Consider the following 13,992-nt stretch of genomic DNA (forward strand, 5'->3'; position numbering starts at 1 on the left):
ATATTTCGTCTCTATTTGTCGAATATTGTGAGAAAATGCAAAAAAAAGAAGTTAAATAGAAAAAGTACTTGGAAACTTAAAAGAAAAGATCTCGAAAAATCTCTTAATACTTTTTACTGTCGTCTTGAGACGCACCATATGTTAAGCTTCTTAGTAGTTACAACTTTTACCGCAGATGTAACGAACTGACAAATGCTTCGAATGGCGCGCGCGCGTCAACGCCTACACTTAAATTTTAAATAAATGTTTTTAAACAAATGTTTAAAATAATACATTAAATGTATTAACTTTCTTGCGCAATTTCATTTAATTTCTTACGATATGGAGGGTTTAATTACGTTTAAGATATCTATTTGAATCTTTTAAATTCGAAGTTTTTTAAAAAATTACCTTAAACTTTATAAAATTAAATCGTTTTTCCACTTTGTTGCATCATAAAATAGTTACTTAAATTCAAACCTTACCGTCGTCTTGAAATATTCTATATTTTCCTCGTCTTAAAAAATCTCCCTACAGAAAGAATAAAGAAGAATAAAATCCCATACGTTAAATTTCACGTGATTGATGGAATACATAACGATAACGAGAACTAACTAGCGACAACAAGCAACTATTAGCAAGGACAACTGGCGACTATAACTGTCGTCTCTATGATGTATGGCGACTAAGGAGAACAGCCAGCAACTACGGATGACATGTAACAACCAACTGCCCCACTTCTAAAAGGTGAGGCGTATGAAGAGAGTCGTGCGTTTCGTCCCGGGACTACCGGTGGGATCGTCAGTAAGGCTATGTCCGGTAGTCTCTGCCTTAGACGTAGAGGGAGTCTCGCTAGGTGCGGTATTTATACCAATCGCTCGTATATTTGACCGCTAGCGAGTTAGACAGACAGACTCGTTGTCGTCGTAGCCCTCTAGTGTTGGCGGTTGGTACCCGCGGATCGCCCGGGAGGTGTTGCGCCGCGTTGATGCCTCGACCTGTCGGCATCCTGTTGATACCGATCCGCCACAAAGGCAACTAACTTGCAAACCCTTTGATGGTTTCTGTAGCGTGATATATCCCTTGAACGTGGTTAAAGAATGTGGTCGCCGCTGGACGGCGGTTTGACAGCAGAGCGATCTCGCCAATTCAAAGCTTGACATTACAAACTACCGAGAATCATTAGGCTCGTTATCGAGCATCTAGCTTTCAGAAGATGCTTTATCATATGATATGACTTCACGATATTTTTGTAGCAAGAAGAATGGCCAACCTCTAACAAAACAAATTTTTACTGAGTGCTGCATGTGAGCTGCAGGCCGGCCTACTAGGGAAATTTGACGAATGAATAAACTAAAATATATACGAATATATTCGCTATATATCATAAAATGCCCGCATTATGTTCTCTAACACCATAGAGGAAACTAAATTTATATATTAAAAAATTGGAATACCTGTTATAAGAGAGTTAATTAAATTCTAACCTATCGATGACTCCATAAAAACCTTTATTTCCTAAAAATGTATATCTTCCAAATTCTCCTTAGAAAGTATCATAGAGAAAATATGAAACCTGAAAAGTACATCACGCTGATGCCTCGATCAACCCTCGTGCTTCGCAGTCCATGTGTCCGAGCGATGAATTCCCTCCAAACAAGGAAAAACCAAAGGGAGGTCTTCTTCGAAGGACGTGAGAGGGTAAGGGAAGCAACGGGAACGATGATCACGCGATATACTGGCGGCGTACGTATAGAACGGCTGTTGCGAGAGAGTTCGCAAGAAACAAGAAGAAAAAAGGAATCGTAGGCCGACGCGACTATACGCTGTCGACGGACAGTGACTGAGCCTAACTGAAACGAACTCTGTCGCAGTATGAGCACAGGCTACGTTCGCGGGTCGATCGAACACGTTCTGCGCCTTTCCTCGGCACCAGCGTCAGAACCACCCTCGACGAGCGCAACGCACTGGTGCACCTGCAATATTAACCACTGGTCTTTCCTTTTTCGCGCGATATTATATCAGTACCTATGATACCATTTCAAAGACCGCAATCAAAACATTAAATACCGCATTAAAGCCATACAATAATTCGCAATATTCATTCGTAAACGTTATTGTATATGTGCTTAATTAATCGTTATTATGTTTCAAATGATTTACTACCTCATATTCCATAAGCAGATATATGGTTCATTTTCATCTCAAGTACGATATAATTTGTAACAAATATTTATAATTCACAATGTAAAATATTTATAATTCATTGGAAATATTATTCTATCACGGTATAGTGGTCAAATTTCACATAAATCACAAACATATGGTAGTCAGAAGCTATACTCACGACATGACAAATCATGATGATGTCATGAAAAATGGCGTCCGTCCATATATATTCAAACGCAACGAACAAGTTCGAACTTTTCGAGAATAAACGATTTGTTCGATAACATCTGTCGCGAGCTTCTCTTCCTTTAACGATAACAATTGACAACTAAAGCTCGAGAGGCTCGTAAGGATGAACAGCGACGAGTATCTAGAAGCTATGTACTCACCTGGGCAAGGAGACTCCAACACCAAGGACGTTGGAAGTTTCGAGAAGCGAAGATGGAAACTGAAGTAGCACGTCAGGTCAACTCTGGCAAAAACTGCTAAAGAAAGAAAAATCCAACTAATTTGTTTCCAATAATAAAATGAAATTAATTTGTTTCACAAATTATTAACTGGATATTATTCAAAAATTATTCAAAATTCGCTTGATTGATTCAGGGCCCGGGACACTTGGGTCATGCCATTTTGGTAATGGACGAAAATGGCAGAAGGAAGAACGACCGTTTTTTTCATATTTCTCTTTCCCCGGGAAACGAAAGAATGCCCGAGCACCTTGTTTCATTTCTTCTCGACATCAATTTCAATCTTTTTAAACGAAATATAATCTGAACGATGAAAAGTTCATTCAAATAATGCTCCGCGCCAGACACTCACGAAAATTAAGAAGAAACACGGAAAATTCGCGAATAAAACGGATTTCTTTGTCCCAGTGCGATAATAAATCTCGTACACGTATTGGTTTTTAAAATCAATATATCCACCAATGTGCACTCGTTTAACAAGGGTGATGGAACGTGCCAAAAATCTCTCAAGAGGGTCTTGGCAGCGGAAGAGTCGAAAATGTCACAATTATGAATGAAAAATTCGAATAGTTGCTGATTTTACAGTCGAAACCGATAAAGAACTCCAGATATTCCCCCAATTAATTTACAATAAATTCGCGAAAATGATCGATTGCTGACGTCATTGTATTCTAGAAAGATTGTAAAACGATAAGAATTTATTGAAAAAACTTATATTCGATGATAACACTTCTAATAAGAGTACTAAGAGGCGCGATTCTGTACTCACCTTCCTGCCTCGAAGTACCGAACGCAATTAACCGTCCGCCCAGGATGGAACCGTTCGGAACTTTTGTAAGTCACTGCACGGCCGCTGCTTATGGTGGAAATGTAATAAATATAAGTACAGAGCGCGTGAGCGAACTAAAAACGCGATAGAGAAGTAGAGAGAGGATGTTCCGTCCTTGTCTAATGACGCGCACTTGTACAGGAAATATGTAACAGCGGTATACGAGCAGCGTCAGTGTCCACTAGTGTGCATGCCTGATTAAACCAGGACAGGAAGTATCTATACATGGTGTTCTCTTTCTATTTCCATGTTGCATCCATCTTACTATACAGTACACACACTCAGCTATTCTATCATTATATTTGTGCGTTGCTTATGTGTGAACCAAACATTTCCACGACAACAAATCGTTTGTCTCTTGTTTGATGCTCGGTTTTCAACGGAGTTAAAAGAATTTTTTAAGAGAAACGTAATGGACGGGTTGTTTTTAAAGTAATAAACGGAAATTCTTGTATCCATTGAGAAACGATAGGCGATTTGAAAGAATCACTATGAACGGTGATTTATCGATGCAAGGTAGTATGAATAAGATATTTTATAATCTGCGAAAAAAGGTAAGGAATATTCTAGATTTTAGATTTTAGAATTTCCACGTCACAGACGAGTGTGTTTTGTTATTTGATTTGTAATATTGCTGCAGTTCTCTTAATAGCTGTTCGTTTCATGCGATACTCGCACATAGTATCTATGACTTTTGCTTCTAACAATTTTTATAATTAGGCTGTATCAAATATTTTTAACGTTCGTGTTTCATGAAAAATCATGTGTAACTCGTTGAATTCGCAAATGTAACAAAAAATTCCATGAAAAACCTTATATTATTGTAATTAAAAAATAATTATATTAGGAGGAGAGTCGTATTTCGGAACGTCATCGGAACATATTATACCTTGTATGTGATTATTTGGAACACAATGGGTGAGTATATTATAATTAAAATATATTCCTAGTTCCAATTCTTTTGAATAGTGTCAGTGACCAATCGAAATAGAAATCAGTGGACATCATGGAAAGAGAAGGCGAAACCAAATTTGAAAATTCGACATCGGTAATTCAGTAGTTAAGAATAACTCAATCGATAATGTAGATTAACTAGTTATAAACAAATATATGAAGTATAAATTCAAATTATTCTTATCCAGCTAAAAATTGGAAATTAAAAAGCAAAAGACAAGAAATTATCTTCGAGGATTTATATAGTAAATACATTCTTTTGCCTGTCTTACCTAGAGATAAAACAGTTGTTTGATGGTTATCTTATAGTGTTCAGTCATTGCGAAAAATATTTTTAATTAGTTAAAAACTATAATTAATTAAAAACTACATTTTTTATGTATATAGACGTTAGCGATGTATTATTCCGGGAAGCTCGTCTATCTCCCGAACATCGGGTTTGCGACAACATCGATTTGGAAATTATCGTTGCAGAGTATGGAAATTATTACAAGATGAAATTTCAAAAATATCCCATATTGTGTAAGAAAATAACTGGAAGGGAAATGACGAGGGAAGTGACAAATGCAAGCAAAACGTAAGAATTTAAATTATTTAACGATATTAAACGGTATTCAACGTATTCAACGTATTCAACGTATTCAACGTATTACAATATGATCCAGTGTTTGTAGAAGTATTGAGACAAAAGCCCAATCTGTTAGTAAACAAGCGAGAAGTGAGCCTGTGAAAGAGACGAATCTACAGCAGAAGATAACTGATGACAATACGAATCATATTAATCTCGCAATGACAGTGACGTCAATATTCCCCAATGAGAGTGATGGACGTTCATCAGAAGAGCTATTTAACGTCCCAATGGAACAATCCATGCAATCGAAGATATTGAAATGCATTGAAAAGCTTTATTCAGATAATCCGGAATTACGAGGCTGAGGACATCTCATGCGTAAGTTATTTTCGATTAATATACGTATCGTAAAGCTTTTAAACGATAAAATTCCCGTCGATAAACCGTCCAACGTATATCGACGATGACGTGATTTCAGTAACGCTTCAAATATCAAATTACGTAACACTTACTTAAGATAGAGAAGACGCCATTTTATCTTTGTATCATCACAGGAGATCATAGTAAGCAAATTAAATGTACATTGGGATGACGTTATAGGCCTAGAGGAATGTAAAACCGCTGTTAAGGAGGCCGTTGTGTATCCCCTTAAGTATCCTATCTTTTTTGATGGCCCGTTTTCCCCCTGGAAAGGTATTTTGCTGTACGGCCCACCTGGTACAGGTAAGATACTCGTATTCTTTTCATTTCTGTACGTGTTTACAAGAAATATACAAAACAGGGAAAACGAAGTTAGCGAAGGCAGTCGCGACAGAATGCCATTGCACCTTTTTTAACATAACTGCCAGCTCATTGGTCAGCAAATGGAGAGGCGATTCCGAGAAGTATATACGTGTAAGTTGCTTTGTCTATGTAAGTCTCTTTGTTCCTTTGTCTATGAAGGAGAGATTCTAGGTATAAAAAGATTTGATTTTATTTTTCGTCATTTATATATAAATAGAATAGTTGTTTGGAAAACGAAATGATATCATATTCGTGATGAGGCAATGAATTTAAGGAATTTCGAATATAATATTTAATGAATAATACATTTGTTAAACTGAACAGGTTTTATTTGAACTTGCCTATAGTTATTCGCCTACAATTATTTTTATCGACGAGATTGACTGGATCGCCACAAATAAAGGAGACTGTATATTGTCTGAACCTGCAAAGAGATTCAGATCAGAACTTCTTTCTAGATTGGATGGATTGGTGTCTAATGAGAATTCTAATGTAGTTCTTCTGGCTACAACTAATTCCCCTTGGTACGTATATCACGTTATTTCAATGTTTTCTAAGTATGTTATTGTGTTGTTTGAAGTATTCCTTCATTATTATTAGTATAATAGAACGATAATATTTATTGTAAATATGTTATTAGGGGCATTGATGCAGCTTTACTCAGGCGTCTCGAAAAGCAAATATACGTATCATTACGATACGTTAATAGCGTTAATTAAATTCATTATTCGTGAAACCTATTGTTACGCCGCCTAAAACATCTGCACGCCAGCCCGCGCGACCGGACAACAACCGACCTGCGTAACGTCACTTCGACCCTCAATAAACCTAAGGACCCACCATAACTTTCACTTCCCTGTATTGTTTCGCCATGTGTCTTCAATCCGTTTGTCTTGAAGAATTTCTAAAGCTTAAAAATATTCTCGAAACACAGTCGGTTCTTAGAGAGGTCCTTGGGTTTATTAGTCGCACTTAAAACACGGAGAAAGCGGGTATGCACCCATTAGGAAAATCCGAATAGCCCTGTAATAAAACAAGCTAGGTTTTTCTCACGCACACAGTCATTTACGCACCACGATGGTAGGAGACTCCCTACTCATCCCTTCGAGCAGTAGTGCAGGTCATGACCAATCGACACCGCGGTTCGTTACCCTCACTTTTCCTAACGAAAGTGGGATCAACGAATCCGCGTTCTTTAGGCACAGGGGCACACCCACACCGAACTTTTCTTCCGTATTAGAAAAAGAGCGACAGTCAGTCTAAAAACTAACGCCTAACGCGGCAGTCAACACATAGCGCGAGAGTCGCATACTTCACGCAAATCTTTTGTCGGTTCTCGGTGTTGTCGAACATACATCTTCTCTCCTAAAAATATCATAGTGCTAAGTCCATTAATACATTAATTTCCATTATAAGAGCCCTGCTCTAGCGTACATATCTACCGCATCTTCGTGCGACAAGTTGTTAACTATTTATTTCTCTACGTCAGTGTAATCTAAGTGTTGGAAATATATAATTTATAATTCTGTGAATCACAGTGTTATACAAACTCAATCACCCCTTATTATCTCAACGGAAATCAGGGGATCGATCAATTCGTGGTGTCGATTGTTATAATCGTAACGGGGATTTACGACCCCCGTTGACGTCTCTCCTCGCGATTACGTCTCCCCGCGATTGGTCGAAAATACATGGTCCTTCGAGCCGGATTTCGTGCCACCAAAAAGTGCACTGACCAGTGACTATACAGTGTCGCGTGAAATCCAAGTTCCAACCACTTAGTCAGCTGATCAAGGGAACCGCCATCGGAGAGAAGCACCTCCGTCGCTCAGCATCTACACGAGCCCACGCCGCATCGTAACGATTATCAACCGAATCCCAGATCAACGTCCATTTGATCAAGGTAAGATCGTTCGTATTATCAAAATCAAACATGGCCCAAGCTGAATCACTCAGCACGTTACGGCGGAGACGAGGCGTCCTAGACCGCCGACTTGCAACCATAAGGCGCGAACTCGATGAATACGAAGCGTCTGGGAAGGCAAACAGAATCTTCCTAGCATCTTGCCGCAGCTCGTTCGATGAGCTTTGGAGGAGGATACTCGAGGTTCAAGAAGAGTTAGATGTGTTAGATGAGGGGGAAGATGCGCGTGTAGATTCGTTATCGCAAGAGCATCGGGAGCTTGACATGCGGTTCCTAGGTCTCTTTGAGCAAATATCAGCAACAACCCCGTCGACTACAAAAATAGGTGAGACATGCCGGAAACCAGAGCCGACCACCGTTCCAGAGGTCCGCGTGCCCCAATTCGACGGTGCCCTCGAGAACTGGACCTATTTCTACGACACGTTCTCATCCATAGTGGACCGTAACGAAGGTTTGACGAATGTCCAAAAGTTCCAGCATCTACGCTCATCTATAACTGGACGGGCCGCACAGAGTATCCAGTCATTAGAACTCACAGAGGCCAACTATTCCATCGCGCTTGACACACTGAAGGACAAGTTCAATTGCCCCCTCCAAATCTGCATGCGCCATTGGAATTTGATGCGCAACTATCCGGAAATCAAAAAGGAAACTCCAGAAGCCCTAGAGGATTTGTTGGAAACCATCAGCGTAAATCTAAAGGCGCTTGAACACCTAAAAGAGCCCGTCACATCAAACATAGCGATGATCGAATTGATCGCGTCGAAGTTGCCCTCGTCCAGCCTGCGTAAATGGCAACGCACACTGCCCCGCCAAAAGGTGCCATCCTATCAGCATCTGATAGACTTTCTCAAAACACGGGCGAACGGGACTCAATTCCTCTCTAAAGAGAAGGAATTAAAAGGGTCAACCCACAAACACCACAGTCAGCGAACAACAATACCGCATGGGCGAACCCTTGCTACAACCAGCAGAACGGTGGTGTGTCCGACCTGCAACGGACCTCACGAGATCAGACACTGCAAAATCTTCAAGGCCAAATCAGCGACCAAACGTTTTCAGATCGTGAAGAAGACATCGTTGTGTATAAATTGCCTAGGCACAGGACATTCGCCGACACAGTGTACATCGGGTTCGTGTCGTATCTGCGGTCACCGACACCATACTTATCTACACCGCGAACAAACCCAGGTAGACTCACGGTCGTCGAGCGGTCGATCTTCGAGCGGTCGATCGTCGAGCGGTCGATCGGCAAGCGGTTGGTCGCCGAGCTGTCGGTCGTCGGACAGTCGCTCATCGAGCGGTCGGTCGTCGGGCAGTCGCGCACCGAGCGGTCGGTCGTCGGGCAGTCGTTCATCACACAAGCGAGCCTCCACCGAACAATCACCATCGGGATCATCGAAGTCGCGGTCGTCCCACAAGTCGAGGCGAACATCCGACACTTCACGGAAGCATACATCTTCGGCTCCAAGAGGCACGAAAGAGCATGCCTCGTACGAGTCACGCTCAACCCAGATCCAGAACACCACCCCAACCTCCTCGTCCAAGTCCCAACCGGGGCAAAACTGACTATCCGAGACTACGACAGCAAGGGCGATCGGACTAACAAACACATCTGCCCACACCCCTCTGCATCATGATCTGTTGGCCACAGCACAGATCAAGGTTTTGAACAAACAGGCACAACCAATCCGAGTCCGAGCCTTACTCGACACTGGGTCTTATATGTCTTATATGAAAATAATGCTGTTCTTTATTTCAAATAATTGAAGTAAATAAATACAATGAGTTTTATATTTTATTATATCTTATATTATTGTTATATTGTTATTGAAAAAATTGATATAATCAACAGTTCTTCCTGTTCTCTTGATTGTTTCTTGCTTGTTTCAAACCATGATAATAACCTACAAAAGAAATAACATAGTCCATTGAAAATTTAATATACAATAAAATACTTATATGAAATAATTACCTGTGTAATATACCATGTAACCACTAATATACCATGACATCAACATACTTGAAAGTGCGTCTGTATCATTATCTGGTAATCTAGTACATTTTATTAAAATTTCGTATTTTTTTTTCCAAATAAAATGTTAAACTTATTCCAAATTACTTATTAATATTAGAAGTATTCAGCATTCCATTAGAAGTTTTAAATTGTACTTACTTGGCCATTAATTGTGGTGGTAAAGGAGGTGCAGGTGGCATTATATCAGTCATCGAATTGAAAGATGGTCCCGGTATGAAGTGATGTTTATACGCATTTGCTTCTTCAGAGTCACAATCCATTTTTTCTACATTATATTTTTTCGAATTTACATTTGTAGAAAAATTAGTCTCACAAATCTCATCGTTCTCTTCATTGAATTTCTCTTCCAAAGCTTTCTTTTGTTGTGCTATTTGACTTTGCAAACCTTCTGATTCTAAAAGAGAACTCAACTCGACTTTCTGTGTATTACCATAGCCTAAACACAGAGTAAAAGAAATTTTTGTCATTTAATAGAATGACTGAGTGCCATTCGGTTACTGTCCTTACAGGCAATGTATTAGAATTTCCCGTGCATAAATGTATATGTATAAATGTTTGCCTTGATATATGTGGTAATAATCACTCGTCTAATGAGGAGAATTATATTCCAAGCAGCTAATAATGAACAATAAGTAACATACATGTTTATGGTTCATGACCCTATATCCCACGGGTCTCCCCATAGACATTGACAGGTACTCCTGCCCAGTTAAGGACCTGCTGAATGACACTGTGATAGACTATGCGAAAGCCTTTACTTCATATATATATGTATTTTTAGTACATTTCTTAATTGACATAACCATCATGCTAAAGGTATTACCTACAAATTTTACAACACGCGTGCTGTTGAGGTTATTCGGTGTGTAAACAGAGAAAACACGTGGATAAATTGTAAGGTAGAAAATATATTTAAATAGAAGTGTAATAAGTAAAAATACAATTTGAGCTGGTCCAGATCCGCACGCTAGCTGTGTTACCTAATAACTGAAAAACCCCGAAGCCAACGTTGCCTGTCTACTGTTTATGGCCTGACTTCGTCGCAGTCTTTTGTCTACACGCTGTCGATGGCTTCAGTGCTTGAGAAAACTAAAAAAGACCAGATGTAGAGTTTTCTTAGAAGTGGTAACCACTTCAGCACGTGCCATTGTTTTCGTAAATTTTTGATATTATAGCTTCATAAATTTCTCCATCCTCTGAGTATATTGCACGATAAGGTGCTCCTATGATCCATTTCTATAGAGAAATGATGTGTATACAAATAAATATAAGTAAATAGCAAAATAAAATAATTTGCTTCTTAATCAATATATTTAATAATATTCTGTATCAAATTTGTAATATTCTATCAAAATCACAACCTTATGTAATTTACTTGCGTGTTTAGGCTGCTTAAGATTTTGTAGGTTTTCTTTCGGTTGAGAATTTCCAACATCCATTCCCATTCGCTTGATAACTTCTTCTTTTGCTAAATATATTGCTTTATCATATGCTTCTATTAATGCACTATCATCCCAAACATTATCATTGGCTGTGTCTGTATCCTTTTGAGATAGCCAATTATACGTTATTAATATTGATACAAGTATTTTATTATCAAACTATTGCAAATTATCATATATGTCATTTTTCAAAAATTGACCAAAAGGTAATGGATACTGTTAATTACTATTATGCTAAGATCTTGTACTAAAATAATGATAAAACCATTACGTTTCCATTACCATACATACGTTTCCATTTCCTCGTATAAAAAGAACATTCATATCATCTGCCATTTTAAAATAACATCATTTAAATATTGAATTTGCTTCTGAAATATTAATTTGTCTCATTTCTTTAACTCTAACACATGGTAAACAATGATGACATTATACCAACTATAATACTAAAAATCTATTCCCCATTCATTCGAAAGATTATTTTTTGAAGCAAGGTTAACATTGAATGTTCCCAAACTTCAATAACTGTATTTTACTTTCTTTACAATATCTAACAATATATTAGAATACTATAAAAAATATTGTATGCACAAGAAACTGTTTATAGCGAAATAGCAAAAGAATTAATCACATATTATAACTAAAACGAGATTGTTAAGTAGATTATATTATACTGCATATGCGTTAGTGTTTCAGCTGGTAAATATAGTTCTTATATCTGAAGATAAATAAGATTTAATTCTATAAAATTGCATAATGAATTATACATATATCTATTACTATTCGTATTTCCCCTTAGTTGTATGTTGTCAATAGCATCAATCACGAACATATAAATAAATATAGAAGAAACCGTTCGGCAATGGAAAGGGAAAAATGAACATGGAAGACAAGAAAGTTTTCTTCATGTTTAGCGTATGCGTGATACGCTTTGAATGTCTCAGATAAAGATAAAGATACTCTGCTCATTTCTATTTGTTCCGCAGAACGAGAAATTTGTTGTCTTTCATATTGGTTTTTACGATTCAATTTTTGGGCAGTTTTCCCTAGCGAGTGTCGGTCCCTGTTTGATATAACCAGACCGTAATTTATACAGATATGTATTATAGATGTATATTTGTAAAACTGAAATCAGATGAAATAAATGTTGCCTGAGGTTTTAAACGTTTAATAAAAACAATATTTCATTTGGAAAAAATGTAAGATATGTAAAATTACACATTGATCATTTTGCTGGTCTTGTATCATAAAACGTGTGGTCCGAAGAGCACGTGTCCGGTAGAGATACGTCACTTGTGTTAGGAATCGTTTTATAACCTATCACAGTAAGCGAACGTCCCAGTATAGCAGCCGAAGAATGCCGTGGAAGTTTTTGTACAAAGTACAATTGATCTCCAATTGATATTTTCCGCAATACTTATCTGGTGTTCGGTCAGGGTGTCCCATACTCATGATATTTATGACAGTGGAATGGCGTTAGTAAATCAATTACAAAAATTTTCGAGATCAATTCTCGGTATTGCATCAAATTATTCAAAATATACAAGCAACACAACGTTGCCCTTTTTGCAGGCAACAAGAGGAATATCGACCACGCAACCACTTTCAGAAAAACAAGAGTAAGTGATACAAATTTTCTTGTGCTTTCCTTCTTCTTTTAATAGAATTTCAGTACTTACCTTCCAATATAAAATTGGTGTCAAAATAATAATGCTAATAATAATGTCTAAGAAATTTTTCTCTTTGTAGGAGTATAACATCTAGAAAAATAACACAGTATTAATAGAATAGTATTAATAAGAACAACATTGACAGTGAACAACTAAAAATATAACACTGTTATAAATATATGATATACGAATTTTATTTATGTATTATTAAGACAAGTATATCTTATTTTTAAATTATTTCTATTATCATAAGTGATACATATAATTAAGGTATAATTAAGAGAAGATTAATTGAAGAAACACAAAAAATAAAGAAAATAATTATATTAAGATAATTTTTATCTTTCATAAATATTATTTTCAGAGTAAATATAACGTTTGTTAAAGCAAGTGGAGAGAGAATCAAAGCAAAAGGGAAAGTTGGAGATACTATATTAGACATAGTAGTAAATAATGAAATTGATTTAGATAGATATGGTATGTTTTAAAGAAGCATAATTTACTTAATTTAAAATAAATAATTTTGAGGTAGAAAATATTTGAAAATTTTAATTTTTATCAAGTTTAATATTCTTATTATTTTTAACTTTTGATACTTTATTATATAAGTATGTTGTAATATTAAAATATAATTGATATAGGTGCTTGTGAAGGAACATTAACTTGTAGTACGTGCCATTTAATATTTTCGAAAGAAGTTTATGATGCACTTCCTGACAAACCAACAGATGAAGAATTAGACATGTTGGATTTAGCATATGAATTAACAGATACGTTAGTTCATAATAATCAGTATCAAATCATTCGCATTATTAATTCTATTACCTTTTAATATTTTATAAAGTGAATTTTTCTATTTAAATTTATGTAAAAACAGGTTAGTATTGGGTACTTTGAAATCTGCATCTCAATGTAGAATTTCAAATCGCTATCTCTGAATACTACGAAACTGAAATTATAATAAATTTTCATAGTTTTTTATTTACGACCCTATAATCATTACAAATCTATGTTGGAATTAGCATATTTACAATGTTGATTTTCAAATGGATAAATAGAAATCTTATTGTGTATTAGTATTAATTTGTATAGCAATAAATATATTTATTGACATATTCAGTTATATAATATTTAATTTCAGGGCACGGCTAGGCTGTCAAATAGTA

General features: G+C 36.8%; 4 protein-coding genes and 1 long non-coding RNA gene across 7 annotated transcripts; 3 read left to right on the forward strand and 2 right to left on the reverse strand.

The window, feature by feature from the left end:
• Positions 1-2,429: 2,429 nt before the first annotated feature.
• Positions 2,430-3,805, reverse strand: LOC117241496. Of its 2 annotated transcripts, none has more exons than XR_004495018.1 (2): positions 3,385-3,805; positions 2,430-2,630 (listed from the first exon to the last, which is right to left on the reverse strand). It is a non-coding gene; the product is annotated as an uncharacterized LOC117241496 (long non-coding RNA). The 2 variants fall into 2 exon arrangements; XR_004495017.1 differs by having other exon boundaries at positions 2,430-2,633.
• A 1,080-nt stretch (positions 3,806-4,885) lies between these two features.
• On the forward strand, positions 4,886-6,471 carry LOC117241499 (katanin p60 ATPase-containing subunit A-like 2). Its single transcript, XM_033507413.1, has 6 exons — positions 4,886-4,975; positions 5,064-5,347; positions 5,570-5,692; positions 5,751-5,863; positions 6,077-6,276; positions 6,393-6,471. Exons 2-6 carry the CDS (start codon positions 5,344-5,346, stop codon positions 6,469-6,471), a joined length of 519 nt encoding a protein of 172 aa, XP_033363304.1. The 5' UTR covers positions 4,886-4,975; positions 5,064-5,343.
• A 1,214-nt stretch (positions 6,472-7,685) lies between these two features.
• Positions 7,686-9,282, forward strand: LOC117241500. Its single transcript, XM_033507414.1, has 2 exons — positions 7,686-8,808; positions 9,149-9,282. The coding sequence occupies exons 1-2, from the start codon at positions 7,686-7,688 to the stop codon at positions 9,280-9,282; spliced, it is 1,257 nt and encodes a 418-aa protein (XP_033363305.1).
• A 166-nt stretch (positions 9,283-9,448) lies between these two features.
• Positions 9,449-11,646, reverse strand: LOC117241498 (survival motor neuron protein-like). Its single transcript, XM_033507411.1, has 7 exons — positions 11,448-11,646; positions 11,076-11,258; positions 10,854-10,950; positions 10,538-10,555; positions 9,853-10,150; positions 9,652-9,731; positions 9,449-9,583 (listed from the first exon to the last, which is right to left on the reverse strand). Exons 1-7 carry the CDS (start codon positions 11,490-11,492, stop codon positions 9,525-9,527), a joined length of 780 nt encoding a protein of 259 aa, XP_033363302.1. The 5' UTR covers positions 11,493-11,646; the 3' UTR covers positions 9,449-9,524.
• Positions 11,647-12,465: 819 nt separating this feature from the next.
• LOC117241497 (adrenodoxin-like protein 2, mitochondrial) lies at positions 12,466-13,340 on the forward strand. 2 transcript variants are annotated; one of them, XM_033507409.1, is made up of 2 exons: positions 12,466-12,775; positions 13,191-13,340. In XM_033507409.1, exons 1-2 carry the CDS (start codon positions 12,627-12,629, stop codon positions 13,312-13,314), a joined length of 273 nt encoding a protein of 90 aa, XP_033363300.1. In that variant the 5' UTR covers positions 12,466-12,626; the 3' UTR covers positions 13,315-13,340. The 2 variants fall into 2 exon arrangements, with proteins under 2 accessions (XP_033363300.1, XP_033363301.1); XM_033507410.1 differs by lacking the exon at positions 13,191-13,340 and adding an exon at positions 12,906-13,033 and having other exon boundaries at positions 12,475-12,775.
• Positions 13,341-13,992: the final 652 nt, after the last annotated feature.

The sequence above is a fragment of the Bombus vosnesenskii genome, unplaced genomic scaffold (assembly GCF_011952255.1).
Source record: "Bombus vosnesenskii isolate JDL3184/JDL3185 unplaced genomic scaffold, Bvos_JDL3184-5_v1.1 scf7180000016035, whole genome shotgun sequence".
NCBI classification, from domain to species: Eukaryota; Metazoa; Arthropoda; class Insecta; order Hymenoptera; family Apidae; genus Bombus; species Bombus vosnesenskii.